This window comes from Nuphar pumila, chromosome 4 (assembly GCF_984573655.1).
Source record: "Nuphar pumila chromosome 4, dmNupPumi1.hap1.1, whole genome shotgun sequence".
NCBI classification, from domain to species: domain Eukaryota; kingdom Viridiplantae; phylum Streptophyta; class Magnoliopsida; order Nymphaeales; family Nymphaeaceae; genus Nuphar; species Nuphar pumila.
The window spans coordinates 141396850-141420481 of NC_143252.1; the positions used below are offsets into that span (position 1 = coordinate 141396850).

General features: G+C 38.7%; 1 protein-coding gene across 1 annotated transcript; it reads right to left on the bottom strand.

Moving 5' to 3' along the window:
* Positions 1-20232: 20232 nt before the first annotated feature.
* Positions 20233-22659, bottom strand: LOC149841369 (zinc finger protein SHOOT GRAVITROPISM 5-like). Its single transcript, XM_090004780.1, has 3 exons — positions 22512-22659; positions 21818-22217; positions 20233-21262 (listed from the first exon to the last, which is right to left on the bottom strand). Exons 1-3 carry the CDS (start codon positions 22633-22635, stop codon positions 20416-20418), a joined length of 1371 nt encoding a protein of 456 aa, XP_089860906.1. The 5' UTR covers positions 22636-22659; the 3' UTR covers positions 20233-20415.
* Between the last annotated feature and the right edge of the window lie 973 nt (positions 22660-23632).

Genomic DNA, 23632 nt, shown 5'->3' on the forward strand with positions numbered 1-23632 from the left:
GTAGATTTTATGATTTACTTAGAGATGCTGATGAGCCACTTTGTAATGGTTGCGAGAGTCACACTATCTTGTCTGTAGTTATTCAACTAATGAATTTGAAGTTTGAGTATAATTTGAGTCAATCATGTTTTGACCGTCTGTGCTCTACTGTGAAGAGTATGTTGCCCAAAGATGAGAACTTGTCACAAAATTTCTATTGTGCGAAGGTTATGGTCAACGCGTTAGGTATGGGGTATCAAAAGATAGATGTTTGTCCAAATCACTATATATTGTATTTCAAAAATCAAGAAAATAGCAGATCATGTTCGTCATGTGGGCATCCTCGGTTCAAGCCAAAGACAAGAGGTAATGGTAGCACGGGGTCAAAAGAAGTGTCATACAAGCCGCTCTGCTAATTCCCTCTCACCCCTAGATTGCAACGATTGTATATGTCTTCGAGGACAGCTAAACATATGAGATAACATGCAAATAAAGTTCGACATGATGAAGATAAGATCACGCATCCTGTTGACGCGAAAGCTTGGAAGTACTTTGATCGTACTCATCAGACCTTCTCAATGGAAGTGAGAAATGTTAGGCTAGGTTTATGTACAAATGAATTCAATTTATTTGAGGGTAGATCAACTCTACACTCGTGCTGGCCACTATTTGTCACTCCATACAACCTTTCTCCAAGCTTGTGTATGAAGCGTCAAAATCTTTTCTTGTCTTTATTGATCCCTGGTCTGACCTCTTCGGGCCAAAATCTTGATGTATATTTAAGGTGATTGATTGATGAACTGAAAATACTGTGGGATGATGGTGTTTTCACGTACGATGCCCACAAAAAACAAAACTTCAATATGAAGGTTGTTTTTCTATAGACAATCAGTGACTTTTTTGCATATGATATGTTATCTGATTGAAGCACACATGGGAGGTTGGCATGTTCGTACTACATGGAAGATACAAAATCTTTTATATTGACACATGGAATGAAACCATGCTGGTTTGATTGTTACTGTCAATTTCTACCCAGTGACCACTCATTCTGACGATAAAGGAATGTGTTCTGAGCAGGCACAACTAAAATGAAAGGTCCACCTACACGATTTTCTGGCATAGAGATTTTAAGACGATTGCGATACTTTTCATATGGACTGACAGATGCTCGTAATCCGATGACCTTCCTTGGATTTGGAAAGGATCACAATTGGACAAAAAATCTATATTTTGGGAACTACCATATTGACTGACCTTATTAATACGACATAATTTGGATGTGATGCATGTGGAGAAAAATGTGTTTGATAATATATTCAATATGATAATGAATGTCAAAGGAAAAATGAAGGATAATCTGAAGGCCCGTCTAGATTTAAAAGTAATATGTAAAAGACCAGAATTTGAACTCAAACAGTATAATGGCAAAGTACTGAAACCAAAGGTAAAATACGTGCTTGGACTAGATCAAGTAAAACATGTATGTCAATGGTTGAGATAGTTGAGATTTCCTGATGGATACGTCTTTAATATTGCTCAGACTGTAAAGATAGACGAGGGACAATTATATAGGTTGAAGAGATATGATTGTCATGTTATTATACAATGGTTGATTCTCCTAGCATTCCATGATATGTTAGACAAACTTATATGGGGGGTATTATTCGAATTGAGTAGATTTTTTAGAATATTATGCACATCGAAAGTTGTAGTAACTGAGGTAAAGAATCTCAAGGATTCTGTCGTCACTACTATTTGTCAGCTAGAGAAGATATTTCTGCCAGCATTTTTTGATGTTATGGAACATGTGATCATACATTTGCCATATGAACTTAGGGTTGATGGCCCTGTGCAATATCGGTGGATGTACCCATTTGAAAGATATATATATATATATATATATATATATATATATATATATATATATATATATATATATATATATTTTATATTTTTCTCTTCAATGCTATTGGAAATTTATTGTATTATGAGATGCATATTATTGACAGATGCATGTTTGACCTAAAAAAAAAGGTTCAGAATAAAGCAAGAGTGGAGGGTTCTATTTGTGAGGCGTACACTTTACAAGAGATTTCAAATTTCTCATCTATATACTTTAAACCTCACATTCCAACATGTCACACTTGCCCACATCATAATGATGATGGAGAATAATTTACTGTCGCTGACAAACTGTCAATATTTCAACCACTTGAGCATGTCTTTGGTAGTTGCCAGTCAAGACTCTTGAAAAATCGAGAGCAAGACACAACATAAATTTATATCTTTTTTAATTGTTCAACGATTGACACCTACATTGAGTAAGTATACTTAATATGTAACACTAAGTTCTATATGTGCGTACATGGTTCAGTAATATAAATCTTTGTTAAGTGCAAATGATTTGATCTAGAGTTGCGAAGAAAACTTCTACATCTCACTGATTCAGAAGTATAGAAAGAACGTGAAAATAAGTTTGTGGCATGATTGAAAGAGTTGGTAAGGATGATGACATACATTCTTTTCGTGTAAAACAACAATAAGTTACTTCACTGGTCGTGATCACAGTCATTGTTTATGCTTGTAGGTCCGCTATGGTGATGTTAATGACTAAAGAATATGTGATTTATAAAATGGTCCGACCACAGTTGTGAAATGTTACAATAAGTACATTATAAATGGTTATTGATTCCATACAAAAGACTATAGTGTAAATAATTCAATGATGAATAGTGTCATGTGTGTCAAGGGTAGCAACTACGGTGAAAATGAACATGACTACTACGATGTTATAGAAGAAATAATGGAGTTGACTTAGTTAGGCATAAATAATAGGGTAATTTTATTCAAGTGTCATTGGTTTGATCCCACATCAACAAGAGTTGACAAAGCCTCAGGCATTGTAGAGGTGAATCATAAATCAAAGTTTGAAACATATGAACCATTCATATTAGCCTCGCAAGCTCAACAAGTTTACTATACTTCATATCCGAATACAAGAAAGTCAGATAGAAATAAATGATGAACAGTTTGCAAGGTGAAGTCTAAACTATACCCCGAGTATGATCAGTTACAAGAAGACAAGATTGCTAAAGAGGGTGATTACTATCAATCAGATGATATGTATGACTTCTCTTATGGTCATGATGTCGCACATCGTATGCATGTCATATCTCTATTGTCCAATGACACAAGTATGGAAGAATGTGACCAAATGATATACCAAGTGGATGTGCGCCCAATGAAGAAGAAGAAGAGAACAAAGATGAGGAGGACGAAGAAGAAGAATATGAAAGTCAAACAAGTGATGAGGAAGCATACTCGAGCTAGTGAAATACATCTTGTAATACATACCTTATGTTTGAATGTATTGCAATGTTTGATGTGAATGATTTGAATGTATTGCAATGTTTGAATGTATTGCATGCAATTATTTTCGATTTGATTATGTATCCATGAAGATATATAGTTGTGTAACTGATACAAATAAAATATTTATTTGTTAGAATATGGTTCATGGAGGTCACAGTGGTCAAGCACCTAGTGGTAGCCAGTCTCAACCTTCATCTTTACGGGCTGCTTCGATAGGTATATCATTTAACTAATTGTATACTTGATTAGTTTAAATGTGCATTGTATGAATTTCTAACTCATTTTTCTATAGATGATGTTTCGTCTGCACATGACCTACCTACACCAGTTATTCATACACGTCACGAGACAATGTCAGATATAGGGTCTTCTCAGTCTGACACATAATGACTCATTCAAACAGTGTATATCAATAATCGATCGTAAGTATTTTATTTTTACTTATCCAATACTTATCTTATAAATAATATATATCGATAGTTAATGTGTGCCAATTTATGTGCAACGCGATGTTTGAGTCATAAGAAGTAATACGAGAAATTAAACAGTCACTAGTTCAACATCTTTCAGGACCGATCCCTTAATAAAAAAAGTACCTGAAAGAGGTGTTGGACAAATTGTGGTCCTCATTCATACTATACAATCGTTTATTATATATAATGTGTTTCATATTTAATTTTTTGTTATAGTCATGTCTACTAACTTTCTGAAATTATTTGTAGGCTTTAAATCATTTTGCGACTGTGATGGAGGAGCAAGACGCGAGGTGGGTGTGGCAGAAGGTAACTGCTAATCAATTTGCAGACATGCTGCATAAAATGAAGACTACAACAATAAAAGCATCTGGTGGGATAGATGATCCACTGCAGTGGAAGGGTCATGACCCATCTACTATTAGGTCAGTTTTTTGGGATGCAATGTGCGACAAGTGGGTGGGGCATAATTTCAAAACCGCTCAACAAAGGCTACACAAAACCGAGTGAAAATGCTTGATGCCCATCTACACACAGGTGGATCTAGGACTTTTGGGAGCCACCTGAAGAAAATGGTAACTCATTAAAATATATTGTCAAATTTACAAGTATTGTTGCATACTTTTTAAATAAATTTTTTATCATTTAACCATGCAGAAAGCAGAAAAATGAGGCATTGTGCTTTATATGAATGTGTTTGTTGAAATACATAAACGTAAGAGCACGAGAGAATTCGTATCATAGAAAGCGAGAGCGACAACGGTATGTATTTATTGTATTAATAAACATTGTAATATAGAAGTTACCATAAACATTATAATTCTTAATTATTAATCCATACTGTAATCATTACTTTGTAAGAGTCATATGAGCAACATATAGTAGAGCGATATGACAATGACTCCACTCAGCATCCACCTTTTGATCCTATAGCATGGGTGACTGCAATTGGTGAACCCAAAAATGGTCGTGTGTTTAGATTTGAGAGTAATATGAACACCACACCAGTTGTTGCCTCCTCTAGCCAGGGCTCTCAGAGTTCTCTCGACAGCATCAACTCTAAGCGTCTGATTGACCCGGCTAATTCTTGGGATAGTGTCTGCCAGCCTGTTAATGATACAACGCGTGACTATTTACATTAAGCAATTTCCAACATTGTCTGTAATGAGTTGTGCAACTTTTTTCGGGACAGGGAAACTTCGTCTGCAGGTGCATGTCAGGTATGAAAGTTTCATGTCATTTGTTTTATGTTGTTAGATTTCAAGCTAGTATGTGCATGATTTCATCACATATGAGCATGATTTCATCACTATGAAAGTTTTTGACTCCCATATAACACATATATGCATGATTGAATCACTATGAAAGTTTTTTTATAATATTAGAACACATATATGCTTGATTGAAGCACTATGAGAGTTTTTTGACAACAATAGAACACATATAAGCATGATTTTATCACTATAAAAGTTTTTGACTGCCTTATAACATATATATGCATGATTGAATCACTATGAAAGTTTTTTGACAACATTAGAACATATATAAGCATGCTTTCATCACTATGAAAGTTTTTTGACTGCCTTATAACACATATATGCATGATTAAATCACTATAAAAGTTTTTTGACAACCTTTCAATATATATATCCATGATTGAATCAATATGAGAGTTTTTTGACAACATTAGAACACATATAAGCATGATTTCATCACTATGAAAGTTTTTGACAACCTTAGAACACAAATATGCATGCTTGAAGCACTATGAGAGTTTTTTGACAACATTAGAACACATATAAGCATGATTTCATCACTATGAAAGTTTTTGACTACCTTATAACACATATATGCATGATTAAATCACTATGAAAGTCTTTTTATAACATTAGAACACATATAAGCATGATTCCATCACTATAAAAGTTTTTGACTGCCTTATAACACATATATGCATGATTGAATCACTTTGAAAGTTTTTGACAACCTTAGAACACACATATATATATATGCATGATTGAATCACTATGAAAGTTTTTTGACAACCTTAGAACACATATATAAGTATGATTTCATCACTATGAAATTGTTTGACTGCCTTAGAACACATATATGCATGCTTGAATCACTATGAAAGTTTTTTGACAACCTTAGAACACATATAAGCATTGATTTCATCACTATGAAAGTTTTTGACTGCCTTATAACACATATATGCATGATTGAATCACTATGAAAGTTTTTTTGACAACATTAAAACACATATAGGCATGATTCCATCACTATGAAAGTTTTTTGACTGCCTTATAATACATATATGCATGATTGAATCACTATGAAAGTTTTTTAACAACCATAAAACACATATATATGCATGATTGAATCACTATAAAAGTTTTTTGACAACCTTAAAACACATATGTAAGCATGATTTCACCACTATGAAATTGTTTGACTGCCTTAGAACACATATATGCATGCTTGAATCACTATAAAAGTTTTTTGACAACCTTAGAACACATATATGCATAATTGAATCACTATGAGAGTTTTTTTACAACATTAGAACACATATAAGCATGATTATGATACAGAAGACATTTATTTGACAATCTTATAACACATATATGCACGCTTGAATCACTATGATATTTTTTTGACAACCTTAGAACACATATCTGCGTGATTGAATCACTATGAAATTTTATCTGTCAGCCTTAGAACACATATCTGAATTCTGTTAATGTCCTTCACTTTACTGCTAGCTAGTTTATGTGTAATTCATTCATGTTACTTTGATTGCCTTAGATTAGGTGCATTGCATATAATTTATTTCATTATATTTTGTTTATCAATACTAACCCTTCTTTTCTCTTGTAGGATGCTGGAGATAATCAGCGTAGAGGAATTGATGGAGGCATGGATGAAGGGGCAAATCGAGACAATGAAAAAGATGATGCTCAGAATCTTGGTGATGATTAGATTCATGTATTGAGTTTGTTGTACCTTCTTGTTGTTTCAAAAGAAACTCTTTATAAATGTTCACTTGTAAATAATTGAAACCTGGCAAGGATTATAGTGGATCGATAAATTGTTTCAGCTGCTTTGTATATGTATTTTTTATGTGTACTTTATTTTTTATACACAGGATATATAAATTGTATAACGCTAAAAATTTTCTCGATATTTATATTTTTAACATTTTTTTTTAGAAATTTTTATTTTTTGGGACATATTAGCGACGAATATTATCCGTCGCTAATTAATACCGGCCTCCAATTTAGCGACAGATTAGGGACAAATATTTATTCATCAGAAAACTAAATTGGTTGATGTTTTGCAATGGATTGTAATCCGTCATAATTTTGTTGCTACATTAGCGACAAAATTAATGACAAAAGTGTATCTGTCTTAAAACCAAATCTCTGCAGATTAACGATGGCCTTACGATGAATCATGGCATTCGCTAATTCATCACAAATTAGTGACAAATATTTTTCATCGCTAATTAGTGACTGGGAAATTACGATGAAAGTTATCCATCACTAAACTGTTTAGCGATGAATTTACGATGGATTAGCAACAGATTACGATCGTCGCTAATCCACATATTTCTTGTAGTAGTTGTTGTTCTGTCTTAGGACATAGAGACCACGACTGATTGTGCCTTCACTAATCTTCCTCCCTGTTAGACGGTCCTGAAATACCACGTTACGAGGTGAGAAGATAACATTGCAATTATGAGTTTGGATGATCTTGCCCACAGAGAGAAGATTCGAGGTGAGGGAAGGCATATGTAGAACTTTGCTTGTTGTGGTATTATCAATTTTTTTATCTCCCTGATTCTCTTTACGAGGATGTGGGAACCATTAGCTATGGTAACGGGTCCTTTAGTGGGAGAAGCATTCGTGTTAAGAAGACGGGAGGTGGACTCAGACATATGGTGTGTGGCCCTTGAGTCCATGACCCAGATGAAAGAGCCAAGGGAAGACATTAGAGAGAAGTTATCTGTGTTTGTTGTTGTTCAGAGGGATGCAGTGGCGGCAATGTCGGCTCTACTGGAGTTCTGTGAAATCTACTTGAGCCTCTTCATAGTGAGAGGGGTCAGTTATTGGCAACATTGATAGGCCTTTTTTTTCTCTTTGCCTGAGTTGTCCTTGCTAGTCTCAGGTTTATCGTGGAGGATCTAGCACTTATCATGAGTGTGATCATCCTTCTTGTAGTGTGTGCATGAGTCTCTTTTACCTCTTTTGTGATTCCTTTCATGGTCGCTAGAATATCTCGGGTCCTTTTCATTTTTGGAGGCCTTGATAGTGAATGCAGTTTTCTCAAGTTGCTCAGAATCTTCGAATTTTCCTGGGTTCATGACTATTATGCGAGTTTCTTCCCTTATGATGGTGGAGTAGACAATGTTTAAGGAGGGCATCTAGGTAGTCATGATGATTTTACTATGAAGGTTTTCATAGTCTGAGCCAAGTTCATCAAGCATTTGGAAGATCCTTTCCTGTTCTTTTTGTTTTGAATGTCTCTCGAATCAATCAGGGAGTATGAGTCCAGTTCATCCCACATGCTCCATAATTTTTTAAAGTACTCACAAAAGAGGTGATTCGACTCTTTCTTCAGTTCACTGGTTCCCTGGGAGGGTTGGTACATGTGAGCAATATTATATTCTAGATGGCCTCGATAGAGTCAAGAAAAAAAAATCCCTCAACAATCTTAAGTTCCATGGAATTGAGGAGCCATGACATGATGAGGTGGTTATTTGATTCCCATTCATCGAAGGTGGAATCAATGGTATCAAGTTTAGGCCTTTTTCTGGTGACATAGCCTAGTTTGGATTTGACGCTCAAATATAGAGTGGCAAACATGGACTATGAGAGATAGTTAAGCATGTTCAGAGGAATGGTGGTGATATTGAGGCTCGGGTTGGATTGTTCTTGGATCACAACCCTATGTGGGTTTATATCGACCCCAAGAGTGTTGTTGGGTTCGCTGGTCATGGTGAGGCTAGAGGGTCGAGACAAATATCAATGGGAGGAAAGAGGTAAAGACTGATACTTGGATGAATCACAGTAGAGGGAAAGGTAGGCAGGATCGACACTGAAGGCGACAAGGTAGGTCCTGCCGAGCAAACAAATTACAGTGGGGACACACCGATGATAACGCAAGTGACTGCCCAAGGTCAGACTCCCTACTCTGATACCATGTTAATGAAGGTGGTGCAATGGGTGAGCATAGGGGTGGGCAACCAGCCCAGTAGCCCGATGAGCCAAGCCGACTTGGCCCTTCATGGGCCGGGTTTGGGCCATGATTTTAGGCTTGGGCTCATTAGCTACTGGGTCGAAACATGGCCCGTTATATACGTGGACTGAGCTCGGGCCGGCCCGATGGGCCTTAGTTATTTATTAAATTTTTTAATAATATAATTTTTTTAAAATTTTACTATTACATAGTAACTTGGATAACTATTATTATTTACCTAATTAGTTGCATAAAAAATTGATATTTATTAATTATTACTATTTACCTAATTAGTTACACTAATTAAGAATTAGTTGCATGGAAACTTGTCTCTCATTAACCCATAATTTCAGTCAAGCATTTATGCATTTTAAGGTTGGGGCCAGGCCAGAACGGATTGGGCCAATGGGCTGGGCCATGGGCCTCTCTTTAAACCCAAATCCGTAAAGAACCGGGCCAAAACCCAGCTCGTTAGTGCCCGATGTCCACCCTTAGGTGAGAGAGAGAGAGAGAGGGGGCAAACAGTGGTTGCGCGGCCATGCATGGCCTACGCCACAGTCAGCAACTGAGGGAGTCTTTTCTCATTAATTTCCATACGTCAATACAGTGGGGAGATATATATAACCCAGCCTCTATAGGCTTTCCCATTTGAGAGGGAAACCTAAACGGTCAGGGGATAAATAATGCTCAAGATCTTGGAAACAAGGCAAGTGACTAAAGCGATCAGAATGATCCCTCGAATGTATGAGGAGAATACGTCTCTAACTTTGTTGTCAGAAAAATAAATGGAGTCTAGTAAGTGCTTTTGTGAAGATATCTGCACATTGTTCATTTGTTGAAATGAAAAGGTAATTGCAGCCATGTAATCTCACAACAGGCCACACACTACAAGAAAATCGTGGATTAGCGACGGCTTATATCCATCGTTAATCTGTCGCTAAGCCGTCGCTAAACTGTTTAGCGACAAATTAGCGATGGATAGAGACCATCGCGAATTTTTGCTCGCTAATTAACGGGAAAACTTATATGTCGTTAAGTCCGTCGCTAATTTGCGACAGATTAGAGACGGATATTATCCGTCGCTAATTTTAAAAAAAAAATTAAAAAAATGATCCCTGTCAAGCGGTATTCTGGCAGCAATAAGCCGGACTTATACCGCACCCGACAGGCATTGCACAGAATGATCGCTCTGCCTCGTCGCCGGACTTGTATCGTCCTCCGTGAACCAGTGCTCTCTGGCGTCGTCGTCCTCCGTGAACCGAAGTCGTCGTCCTCCGTGAACCGGCGTCGCCGTCCTCCGTGAACCGATGCTCTCCGGCGCCGTCTTCCATGAACCGACACTGTCATCTTTCGTGAACTAGCGTCACCGTCATCTTCCGTGAACCGGCATCGCCGTTCTCCGTGAACCGATGTCGTCGTCTTCCGTGAACCGGCGCTGACGTCCTCCAGCGATCGCCGACCGTCCTCCGGCGTCGCCGTCCTCCGTGAACCGGTGCTCTCCGGCGTCGCCGTCCTCCGTGAACCGGTGCTCTCCGGCGTCGCCATCCTCCATGAACCGGCACCGTCATCTTCCGTGAACCGGTGTCGCCGTCATCCTCCGTGAACCAGCGTCGCTGTCCTCCATGAACTGGCGTCGTCGTCCTCCGTGAACCGGCGCCGATGTCCTCCAGCGATCACCAACCGTCCTCCGGCTTCGCCATCCTCCACTCTCCAACGCGCTCTCCGACGTCGCCGTCCTCCAAAGAAGTCAGTTTAAATCGAGCGCAATCAATTTAAATTTCGAACGGGGAGAGAGGGAAAATTTCATGCTCGGTTTAAATAAAAAATTAGCGAGGGAATTTTTCCGTCGCTAATCTGTCGCTAATTAGCGATGGATTAGTGACGGAAAAATTCCCTCACTAAATCCCTCGCTAAAATGTTTTTCTTGTATTGAGAATTAGCGATGAAACAATTGTTGTCGTTAATCCGTCGCTAATTAACGACGGATTAGCTAGAGAAAACTTTCATCGCTAATCCGTCGCTACATAGCAACGGATTCATGAAGAAAGTTTTCTCTAGCTAATTCGTCGCTAATTTGCGACGGAAAAAATCCGTCGCTAATTAACAATTTTCTTGTAGTGACAACCATAGAATGATTTTGCTTCAACTAATGAGTATGGAACACCTTTGTTTCTCTCTTTCATGAAATTAGGCAGTTGTAATTCCTAGTTTTAGTTCAGGATCACGCCGTTAGACGTGGACAACCATTATATATTGGGGATGGAGATGCAAAGCACTTTGAGCAGGAAGAAGAATGCCCTCCTTGTGCCTTTTAAAATCTTAACTGGAACTGGCAGCATCTAACTGAGGCTTCCATAGCTGAATTATGAAGTGGTTTGATTTATAGACTGAATATATAGTCTAATAAACACTAAATATATGAGACTAACAGAAATGGAAATATTTTTTATCTTATAAGGTAATATCACTAGATAAATATAAGTTGCAATTATGATTGTCACCAAAAAGCTTGCAGTCACTAAATAAAAGATATATGGTAGCACCTGAGGGAAAAGAAAAAGACAAACAGAAAAGCCTAAGATATAGTCTTTAGTAGGGGTGGCAAAATCTGACACGCCCCGCAACCCGCTTCTTAGCTGGGTTCGGGCTTGACTTAAACGGGTTTGTGTCGTAAACGGGTCGATCTGCCTAACCCGTTTATTAAATGGGTCGGGTTCATGTTAGGGGTATGCCAACCCGCCAACCTGGCTGACCCATTTAATAAAGGGGTTAGGCCTCAAGAGGTTCCTCAGCCTGAATAACATGGTGAACCGCGGGAAGTACGAGGCGTGGAAGGAGGACAATGTGTTGCCTTGCCATAGGCAGGGAGTCACATGCTTACGGGGACGTGTGACTGAGATCAAACTCTCCTACTCCACATCTCGGGGCGAGCTCTACCCGCTCTTCTCCTCGCTCACTGCACTCTACTCCCTCGATCTCTCTGGCAACGTCCTCAGCGGACGGATTCCGACCAATCTCGACCAGTGCACCGCCCTCCGCTACCTGAACCTCTCCTACAACATCCTCGAGGAAGAGCTCCACGTCTTCGGGCTGGTGAACCTCAAGATGCTTGACGTCTCAGTGAACTGGCTCGATGAACCTCTCCTGCCGACCAGACATTCTCCTTTAACCGGAGGAACCTTATGGGGCCCGTCGGCTCCGGTGAGTGTCTAGTGATGAAGCGGTGGATTCCGGTGACGTATCCACCGTTCACCTTCGACTACAGTCTCCTTACTCGGAGGAGTTGTGGGAGGATCTGAGACAGCCAGTCCTTCTTCCCGATCTGCGTGAGGAACGGCACCAACGTCGCCAGAAAGATGACCCGACCCGCCAACCAGCCCGCTAACCCGCCAACATGTTTACCCGACCCGTTTATTAAACGAGTTAACCGTGTCATGTCGGGTTACCCGTTTAATAAATGGGTCGGGTTCGTGTTTTCCACTGCTGACCCGTTTAATAAACGGATCGGGTTCGTGTTGAGGTATGCTGACCCGCCAACCCGACCCGATTGCTACCCCTAGTCTTTAAAGAATTAATGTTTGTGTTATAGTTATGCAAACTAATTTAACATTGAGAATAATCAACCAGAAATTGTGGAGATGAAATCAGTTCATAGTTGGGGTAAACCACCAAAACAAAGAAATTAGACACTAGTTTCAGCACACACTGAAATCACAGCTCAGGAGAATTGTGTTGAAAATATTGCTGTAATGAAGCATCAAAGCGGGTCACGTTTCACAACATTGCTCGTGATAGGGTCCCTCTCATGGCACTCTATCTGTCCCCTTTCAAAATGATAAAAATATGTCATTCTAATATAAGATATCCTTTTCAATTATATCTATGACTATGGCCATATTATTTTTCTTTCTTTTTTTTAAGTAAGTTTTTTCTAATTATAAAGGGACGTTTAGAACAAATACATTGAGTAGTTTACAAAAGCAACCTAACTTATCATCTATTTAGAAAAAGCCGTCAAATGTTTAGGTTATTACATTCAACAACCTATTGTTTGAATATGAATTTCAAATGCCCCCTTGAGTTATGAAACAACACTTTTGTCCAGCTTTTGTAGAAATCTTCTTGTGTCACCTTGTGGTCTTTGTTAAACAAATCAATAGGGTATTTGATTTATTTTAAGACCAAGCATGAGTTTGAAACATAAATGTATAAAAACAGGCAACCAAATATAATTATCCAAAGTTCAGTTCTTTCAAGTGGTCGATAAGCTAGGCAGCTCTAAGTAAATTACTTAAATACATCTAGTGCTTTACAATTACGAGAAAAGGATAAATAAGTCCTGAAATGATGAAACACCCTTCCTTCAATTGTTGCCTTTTTTACAATCTACTGGTTCAGTGCGTATGTCCAATACATGGGAAACTAATTGATCAATGTTTAAGGAGTCCAATAAACTAAACCCCAGAAGCTAAGTCATTTGTTAAATGCTTGCTTCCTTTTCTTTTTTTTCTCTTTTTGGAGATCAACTAAACAAAAATACTCAAAGGGTCATTGAGATGATGCTTTAACCGTTACAAGCACATAACTATTTGGATCAAAAAAGTAAAAGAACAAACTAAGCATGTGGGTTCTTTTTAGGGCCTGTTTGGAATCTGGTAGCTGGGATGGGAGTTTATGCATCGAGGTAAAATCTTGGTTAAACTACCTTGGTTGTCCCGTTTGGAATCTGGTAGCTGGGATGGGCGTTTATGCATTTTGGATGGGAAGTGAGGCCCTTTTTCCTTTGTATTTACACTAAAGTATGGATTTGGCAGCTGCCACTTCTTCAAATGCATAAACACACATGATTCCATCCCAACTACCAGATTCCAAACAGGGCCTTAATATTCTTAGGATACTGAAAAGTACTACTGCAATGAACTCAAGGCTATAGTTACCGAAACTGCACTTTCCAAGCAGGAAGCATCATGCTTCCCCCACAAGGGGAAGCGTAGGGAAACTCACTTTTCATTTGTGAGAAGCGCACTTCCCACTCGCTTTACTCTCGCATCCCTTTGGTTTCTCACTCAATTCCTGTTGCTTTCTCACCTTGCTTTCTTCTTGTTTTTTGTGTTTTTCATGTTAACATTTATATTAATTTTTTTGTTTCCTTTCTACTTTCTCCTCGCTTCCCCTTTGTTTTACACTAGTTTCCTCCTTGTTTCCTTCACGTTTCCTTTTTGCACTTGTCATACGCTTCTAGAATCACTTCCAAAATGAATAATTTGCTTCACACTTCATACTACTTTTTAACAATCGCTTCCCCTCTTCCACTTCACACATCACTTTTCGTATCTAATTTGCTTATTGGGAACCATGCTCAGGAAAAACATATTTACAACTCGTTCCCTTGACAGAGCTATATGGTTGATGACAAATGACCAAGATGAATGCTCGAAGTTTCCACTAATAGTAGCTAGCAAAAGAGATGGTCAATATAGGTGGAATCTAGTGACAACTGACAAAAATGAATTCTCCTATTCTTCAATAATAGTCATGATGAAGCTAGTGGGCCCACATGAACAAGCATGCTGATGATGTCCCTTCTGCATATATTTGCTCAATGAAGTTTCAATTCAAGCATGTTCTACAAAACCCTTGAAATATCATCACTCTACTCTTTTTCTGTTTTAAGGTGTGAGACTGTTTCATGTGGGTTCGAAACCTACGTGCTTGGATAGTAAAACCCTATGATTACTACAAGAAATTTGAGAATTTGAGTTTTGCTGGCACAGCTTTTGCACCAGTAAGTCTTTACTAGCACAATCACTGCACCAATAGATGCGCCAATAAAAGCTTGCCGGTAAAGGTTTTACTGTCACAAATTACATTCGTCAGTGAAAATTTGTTTCATTATGATTTTAGCCTTTACTGGCGCTAATTTAGTCCTTTAATACGGTTGCAGACATGGAGAATCAATTGTAAGATGTTCAGAAGAGAAGAGAATCATGTATCGCTTTAACCTTATAAGGGACTATTTCTACCAACTCTTTTAGGGTGCATTTGATTACCTCGGATCTTTGAGCTGAACTGAAGTTTCATGGATCGAGGCATGGGGGCCACACCTTGATCCAACCTGAGGATCTCAAAACTCCTCATTTTAGGCCAACACCCATCGGACTAGAGATCCTCAGATCTCTAGTTAAGATAATTAAAAATCTTTAGATCTTAAATCCAAGGTAATCAAACGCACCCTTAAAGTTTAACGTCGAACTATAAGGTAGGATAAGAAAGATTATTGTGTTGTGTTCCACAGAGCAAATCTCCTAATTAATCTCATTTCTTTGCATCAGTGGGGTGCATCCAAACAGAGAGCAGATCAGGTGATCTGCCAAATCACTTTTAGGAAAGTGATTTGGCATCCTCATCGCCTACAATATGCACAAAGACCATGAGGTTCTTGTGAGATGAATCAATGGACGGTGAAGATGTCAAATCACTTAAGTTTTATGAAATTTTAGTTTCATTTCATATGCTAAAACAATTTTTTATTTGTCTTTTTCATTTAGATGATTAGGCTACTAAGAAATTTGCATGGAGATTGATCTACGACTCATATTAGCTCGTTCAACTTTTTGGGTGAGGTGGGTACATCCAAAAAATCTCTCTCCTAGGGACACATAAAATTCATGTATGATGCCCAAATCTAACATGTTTTCTATATGCAGATAATGACACTAAACAAAATTTTGAATTCTATGTTCATCCTCCTAAGTAGGGGGGGTGTCAACGGGTCAGGTTTGGTTCAGACCCAGGTGGAACCAGACCTGGTCCCGGGTATGGTATCGGGTCCGGACTCAAGTCTAATCAGACCCACCATAAGATAAACCATACCCGGGCCTGATAAGAACTACATGAACCAGACTCGGGCCAAACCCGGTAAAATAATATTTTTTATCATTTTTACATTGAAAAATTGCAGGTCTTGATCAAAACTTGGGTCGGGCTCAGCTCTGGTATAAAAGTTCACAAACTATACCTGGATCCATGTATTAATTGGGTCTTCTTATTTATCACCATACCCAGACCCTATAGTGTTTGGTACGGGTTGGGTCCAGTTAAACCTGACCCGTTGACACCCCTACTCGGAAGGCATATTTGACATCAACGTGTGGTGCTTGGGTAACGGCAGTACGGGTATGATTGATCTCCTCGATATTCCTTTGGGTGTTCCTAGGGTTTTTCCCACCAGCATTTAGAATCAAACAAACTTAAAGTGCAAGGCATGACAAGCTATTGGACAGCTGATTGGGAATCTTGATCCATAACGATGTTTTGGAAATAGAGCTAATAAGTGATGAATTTCCACTCTCATTTTTTCTTTTAAAAGAAACTGATGACTCGCTAAGCCAAGAAATAGTGCACATGGCTTCACGCATAGTCACAAATATCAGCCACTCTTTGAATATCTCGCGCTTCTTGTGAAACTTTAAAAAGCCAATACAATCCTAAAAAGACAAGATATTTTTCAAAATATCGACTATTTTAAGCATATTGTGTCTTTATTATAATATTATTGTGTTATTAACATGATATTTATATTTTGTATGTTTTATGTGTTTAATATTTTTCATAATTTATTTATATATTCTCAAATTTTAATGTACTGATGTTCTTCCAAGATTTTCCCAAGAAAAACAGTTTCTTTTATTTATTGAGATGTTTTCCTTTGCCGAAAAAACCTCGATAGTGAGATTTGTGACTATGGTTCAATGATGTAAATGACCTTATCATCAAATATAAGGTACTATCAAAATAAGAGAGAGTAATTAAAGATGCCTTACATGCATCCCTAGGCCTGGATTTCTTGGTTTTCCATGGGATTATTGTTGCTATATTGTAAGTAAAGGTTCCAGCCATCTGCTTCATGAGGAGGAAATGGAAATTGGTATTTACTAGTAGAAAGCAATGTTATCAGTATGGGTGCGTATCGGCCAATACACATCGTACGCTGCAGGCCTGAATCGATTATTTTTTAATAAATATAAAAAAATACCAAAAATAAATTTTAAATAATATTTTAATGGTTTTAACAAGTGTCACATTATGATTGACACATAATAATTTTTTATTATATTTGGGCCGATACAAAATGATTCGATTGAGTATAGGTATCCGGCCGATACAGCTGAATCGGTGGCCCAACGATTCAGGGCCGATACCCATACTGACAACATTGGTAGAAAGCCAATATGTTGGGGTCCTAACCCATGAGCCTCGGATTCGACCACGAGCAGGCATTTTGCCTTTTTGAAAAATTTTCCATAAAGGCATGTCATGTGCACCCTTTTTTTGCTCTGTAGTCTATTATGGCCCCTACTGGAACCCCTTTTTTTTTGAGATAAGAGCCTCTATTGGATTCACATAGGCCATGCCCTACAGAAATGAAACATAGAAATACTTTTTTTAAAAAGAAAATATAGAGCTCTCTCTCTCTCTCTCTCTCTCTCTCTCTCTCTCTCTAACTCGCAGACAGAATGACACAGACGGACTCACACATACGACTGCATGCCCACAATTTGACCTGCATTATGGCTCCCAAGACCGAAATCACCCATACAACTGCAACCCAAAAGGCATTTTTTTTTAAAGGTAAGCTGGGTTAGACAGACCCTTATCAGTTATACAACTATACCATTGGGTTTTGAACCTGCAACGTCCCAAGACAAGGTGACGTGCACTAGACAAGCAGAGCCCCATTTGGTAATCCAGAAGACAAGTTGATAGAAAGAAATACAGGGGAGAAAGAAAATGTGGTTATTGCATTTAAATTTTAAAAGGGTTAAAAAGCTGAAAGAATCCTTCAAATGGTTGCATGTCAACTTGTTTTCCCCCCTCCCCAGACCAGTTTGTTTGTTTTTTACCCTTGTTTACCCCTGGTTAAAAGGAAAACACCCACACACACAGACACAGCAACACTGCACCCTGGATTGTTTGCAATAAATGGAAAAGATGCCTCATGGTTTGACACTGAGCACGGTCAGTTTCAGGGACTGAAGAAGCCATTGTTGGCTTTACTTCACACAAAAACCCTGGCACTGAAAAACATGGCCTTCTGGGAAAAAGCATGCTGCTATAAATACAAGGTAGAAATGCTCATCCCTTATCTTTCATTTTTTCTTCTCAGAAAAAATAATAATGAAAGCACACAACAGTTTGAGAAAGGGACAACTTATATCAGAAAACTCTGACCTTCCTACTCTCCCTCCACTCCACCTTTGTAGTTTGTGCTTGTACTCTTGTTTTTTTGGGGGGGTGTTGGGAAGTGGTTTCTTTTTCTCTAGTATTTATTTATTTATTTTTTTTTTCTGATGAAACAAGACTTAATTTCGTCAGAATCCTCAATGACATTTCTATTCACTGCTTCCAACTCGTTCCCTTAAACCAATCATATCACATACCCAGAAGGGATACTTGGTATTAGGGGTGTCAAATGGTCGGGTTTGGTTCGAACCCATCTAGAACCAGACTTGGGACCGATTTTTGGGTATGGTATTGGATCCAAACTCAGATATAATCGGGTCCACTATAAGAGAAACCATACCCGGATCCCATAAGAACTACATGAACCAGACTCGGACCATACTCGATAAAATAATATTTTTTTATCATTTTTACATTGAAAAATTAAGGGTCTTAATCGGGTCGGGCCCAGGTCTGGTATAAACTTTCACAAACTATACACGGATTCATGTATTAATCGGACCTTCGAGTTTGGACCTAGGTATTAATCATGTCTTGTTATTTATCACCATACCCGGTCCTTATAGGGTTTGGTCCGGGTAGCATCCCGTAAACCAGACCCATTGACCCTACTTGGTATATGTTTCTGAAGATGACCCCTTTTTTTCTCTTTTATTATTTTTTTCATTTTACTCCTTTTGCGTATATATATATATATATATATATATATAGAGAGAGAGAGAGAGAGAGAGAGAGAGAGAGAGAGAGAGTGCAATTTGGTTTCATTAAGAAATAGAGGTATCTAATTCTGAATCATGATATCATGATGACCACCACACAAATCAGGTAAACGAAAAAAGAAAAATAAACAAAGATGAAAGGAGAAAACAAATCAGATGAACTAGTGTTTCTAAATGACAGGTTGGGGTTGTAGATTTTTGTGGGATTTCTCTAATATTCAACAATTTATTAGTCCAAGTAATAAGGAATATCGAATTTCATCTCTCTTTAATTCTAATCAATTATCATAATAGCCAAAAATTCATTCCAAGCACAACAAAAAAAAATAACAATATGTTATAGCGGACCTGAGACTCATAAGGGCTCGGCTCATCTGGTAAGGGCAACTCATGAACGACACCAATCCGAAAGGATGTCACAAGTTCGAAACCGAAGAATGCAAGTCCCCGGACCCAGGCCAAAGCTGAGTGTACTCCTTGGTGGGCAAAGTGGACCTAGGGTTTTTACACTGATGAGCTTACCTGATAATATAAATATTCAAGCACATGCATGCGCACTCACACGAACACACACACGACGACTGCGCATTTTCATCGTAAAGCTAAGGAACTCATGATTTAGAATTGCACTGTAGTCACAAATATATCGAAACTGATCCCATTTGAAATAGGATGGGTTGCATCATACATTCAATCCTAGCCATCCAGCAGAACCATTTAGCCATTGATTGGATCTCTAGGATTGAATGTATTATGCAATCCATCCTATTTCAAATGACGGGATCCGTATTCCTTACCCTCTAACGTAAACCACATCTGCACTGAAAAAGCAAAGCAAACTGGCTGTCAGTACTTAATAATAAAATAATCTGGAGGCTAAACATGTTTGTGGTATCTTAATTAGCATTCTTGAGATCACACTTTCGATGCAGTTCTTTTCATAATAAAACAAAAAGTAGTATTACATAAAGGGAATGCTGAAATTTAGGTCACCTTTAACTTGAAATCAACATCATAAACTCAACCACTAGAGTCGTTGCACAAACCCCCCACCCAGAAATCTAAAAAAAAAAAAAGCAAAAAGAATATAAATAAAAAAAACCCAATACAAACAAAACGGTGCAAATATATTGTCACAAAACCTAAGCGCTTATGGTTTTCAAAGATATATATATATATATATATATATATATATATATAAATAAAATGATGCAATTCTTTTTCTCTACAAAAGGAGGGGTATTACATGAATCCAGTGCGGAATTTCAGCTGCTTTTAATTCAAAATCTACACCATAATCACCACCATATGAATTCAAACAGAAAAGGAGATAAAAAAGAAAACTAAATAATGAAACTGAATAAAGGCACTAGTGCTTACATGTGCTAGAGGGCTATGATTTTTGTGGGGTGTTTGTTATAGTTTTCACCTTGGCCTTCTGTGACAACTGATGACATATAGCTCACAGCCAGTGAATTCTCATCCGAAGGTTGAGCTGCAGCTTGAAAATGCTGCTTGCAGGATTGGCATGTGATCTGCAGGATGGTGTTGTTCACTTGCTTGATTGCTTGTTCCCTCATAATCTGGGCCTTGTCCAGTTCAGCTTGAGCTTGCTTCCTGATCCTCTTGGCATTGGCGAATTCCTTCTCTGCTAATTCAATCTGAAGTTTGGCTTGCTGCCTGGCCTCTTCTGCGTAAGCCTTCTCTGCGGTGGCCAAATTGAGCTGCTCCCTAGCTTGGTCCTTCAGCTTCGAAGCCGAGACTGCGTCGATACGGAACGGGTTGATCGAAGCCGGATCAGCGGAGCTCTGGTTGCTGTTGAGGCTGTCCAAGGGCTTGTTGATGCTGTTCAGCCATGAAAATTCAGGCTTTTTGTTGGGTTGGTTTGGTGTGTCTTCTTGACTGCCAAGGCCTATTGAGAGCTGCAATCTGGTTGAATGGTTTTCATCTGCTTTCTGTTGGGAAGTGGTTTTGGTGGGTGAGTGAGGATGTGTTGCAGGCAAGAGCTGGAGCTCTAGATTGTGGGGAGGGTGGTCTGTGGTCGAGCCAACCCGAGCTGGGTGGCTCGGAAATTTCATGATGGGCCAACCTGCAGCTGCACTAAAATTGGTGTCACTAGACGGTCTAGGACTCGAAGTTGTTCGGGACAAGCAGGCAGACTGCGGACCTTGCATTTCCTGCCGCTCTCTTCCAGCATTGCAGGCATCTTGGTGCTCTATGAAGCTCTCCACCCTAAAAACAAACACAAAAAATAAAAAGGGATCAGAATCCAATCAATGACCTGACAATCTTGAATTGGTAAAATTAATAAAAAAAAGGATAATCGTTATCATACTCTTATCATATATTTTTTCTCTTTCTAGTATCTGGTCAAGAAATTCAGGAGTGATCATCCAGAATCAAGGTTTATTATGGGGGAAGTCTTGTCTGTTAAAATGAAAGAAAAGGGCCCCAAATACAATAACCAACAAGAAGCTTTAAACTTCCTATTTTTTGTCATGAAGACTGTTTTTTGAAATAGATGAAGATAATACCAACCAATCAGAAAACCTAAAAGTTTGAGTTAGGAAAGACATATATAGATAGAAGATCAAGTGACAGCAAATCAAATAGACTTTTCTCTCTCTCTCTCTCTTTTTTTTAAGAACCTGAACTGTGCAACAAGAAGTAAACAGGTAATTGATTTTCAAAGAACAAGATTAACATCAAGAGTTCTTTGCTTATTCTAGATTGGTATGATGTGATTTGAAGGAGTCGAAAAAGGAGATTTTTAAGCATGGTTGAGACCTGGAGAAGACACGGCCACAGTCACAAGAGTGGCCTCTGGTGCCGCAGGTCTTGAGATGGGCCTTGTAGTCCGATTGAACTGCATAGCCTTTTGAGCACTTCTCGCACGTCCACTGCTTCTGGTTGCTATGCTTTCTTCGGAAATGCTTCTTTATTCCGACGAGATCTCCGAGAGCGTGGCAAGGATCGTGGTGGAGGCACGTCGGCTCCGGGCAGACGAACACCCGCTTTCTGATCTCCGGCGTCTCTCTCTTCAGCAGCTTCCACGGCACCTTGTGCCGCCGGCGGTGCATCTGAAGGTTTTGGTCCCTCTGAAACCCTTGGTTGCAGATCTCACACACATAGCGGTCCGATTCCAGCAACGTTTTGGGCGAGAGGGAGACGACCTCAGCATCAGGATCTTTATCCACACCATGAGATTAAAAAAACAAAAAAACATCAACATTGGAAAAAACAGTGTAAGAAAGCAATTCTTTTATCATCATTTTAAAACCAAGGGTGCCCACATCAAGAAAAGAAGAAACAACCATTTAGATTTAGAATTTTGACCTTGTTGAGGCTTGATATGAAGAAACGAAGAAGACCAAAGTCTTATTTTTTTCTTTTACTTAGCAAGAATGACCCACAACAATTGAAAATAGAGATACCATCTTTGTTATTCCCCATGTTGAAGCTAGAGAGAGAGAGAGAGAACCTGGGGTGCCAGCGGGCCTCCTTTTCCTCTTGCTGCTTCCATTATCTACACAAGGAAAGACGGATACGGAATGATAGGAGTTGCCTAGAGGCGGCGTGGAGCCTGCTGATTGAGTACCAAACATGGATCTTTGTGGGGAATTTTCTCTTGATCCCTATCAAATCACGAGCTGCAACAATCAGGAGAACACCATTGACAGTTTGAAGAAAGGATGTGGACAAGACCATGTACCTCTCGGTTCAAGAGGTCTTGAATAGCATCTTTGCTTTCTTCTCAACACACAATCTGACCTCTTTAGGATAAGAAGAACAATAATTAAAACGAATCTAGGCTAGTTGTGTTTAGGGTCATCAGCACAAAAAGAGAGAAGATGTTTGTTTTGGAGGGAGGGTTGGGGGCGTGTGATGGTGTGTGCAGGCAGAAAAAAGAGAAAATGTTTCAGTCTAACATAAAACAGACTTTCAGCTTTCACCTCCTTCCACAAACTATGCAGAGGCTCTCTCTCTCTCTCTCTCTCTCTCTCTCTCTCTCTCTCTCTCTCTCTTAAAACCCTTTCCAGGCCCGATCAAATTGCTCGAAAATTGAGCCTCTCTCTCTCTCTCTGGACACCAGGAAAAAAAACATCCTCACAAAGAAACAAACACTAATAATTGATCATAGAGTAATTTGCATGCACAAATCTATAGCGACCCCAATACACGTGAGCTCTCTCTCTCTCTCTGGCCCTGGTGTTTTATAAAGTGTTTTCTCTAGAGGCTAAAATTAGTATCAGAAATGATTTTCTCTGGAAACTACGGTTTTTGGGCTTTGCACACACAAAGTGATAAAAAGTCTCAGATTCCATATAAATGACCCGAGGAGTGTATCTTGTAAAGAGAAAAATTTTAACATTGAAGGATTACTTTAGAGGAAAGAAAGGACTGCCCCTTGATTTTTTTAAAAGCGGATAAAAGTTTTCTTTCTTAATACAAGGTTTATGGTAATTAGAAGTTCTTTAGTCTTTTTCCGGTTTATAAAGTTTGACCCCCACCCTCTTCCTCCCTACTTTTGCAAATTAATAAATAAGATAAAAGAGTCAATTTATAGTTAGAGACTCCCCCTCTCCCCCTTAACTTTTTAAA

What these genes read in the sequence shown, in the direction of transcription:
- LOC149841369 (XM_090004780.1), bottom strand. Translation starts at nt 22,635, where the DNA reads ATGTTTGGTACTCAATCAGCAGGCTCCACGCCGCCTCTAGGCAACTCC. An exon ending in GAGGCCCGCTGGCACCCCAG is followed by an intron (nt 22,218 to 22,511) that starts GTTCTCTCTCTC and finishes GTGTGGATAAAG; the next exon opens with ATCCTGATGCTGAGGTCGTC. An exon ending in TGTGGCCGTGTCTTCTCCAG is followed by an intron (nt 21,263 to 21,817) that starts GTCTCAACCATG and finishes GTTTGTTTTTAG; the next exon opens with GGTGGAGAGCTTCATAGAGC.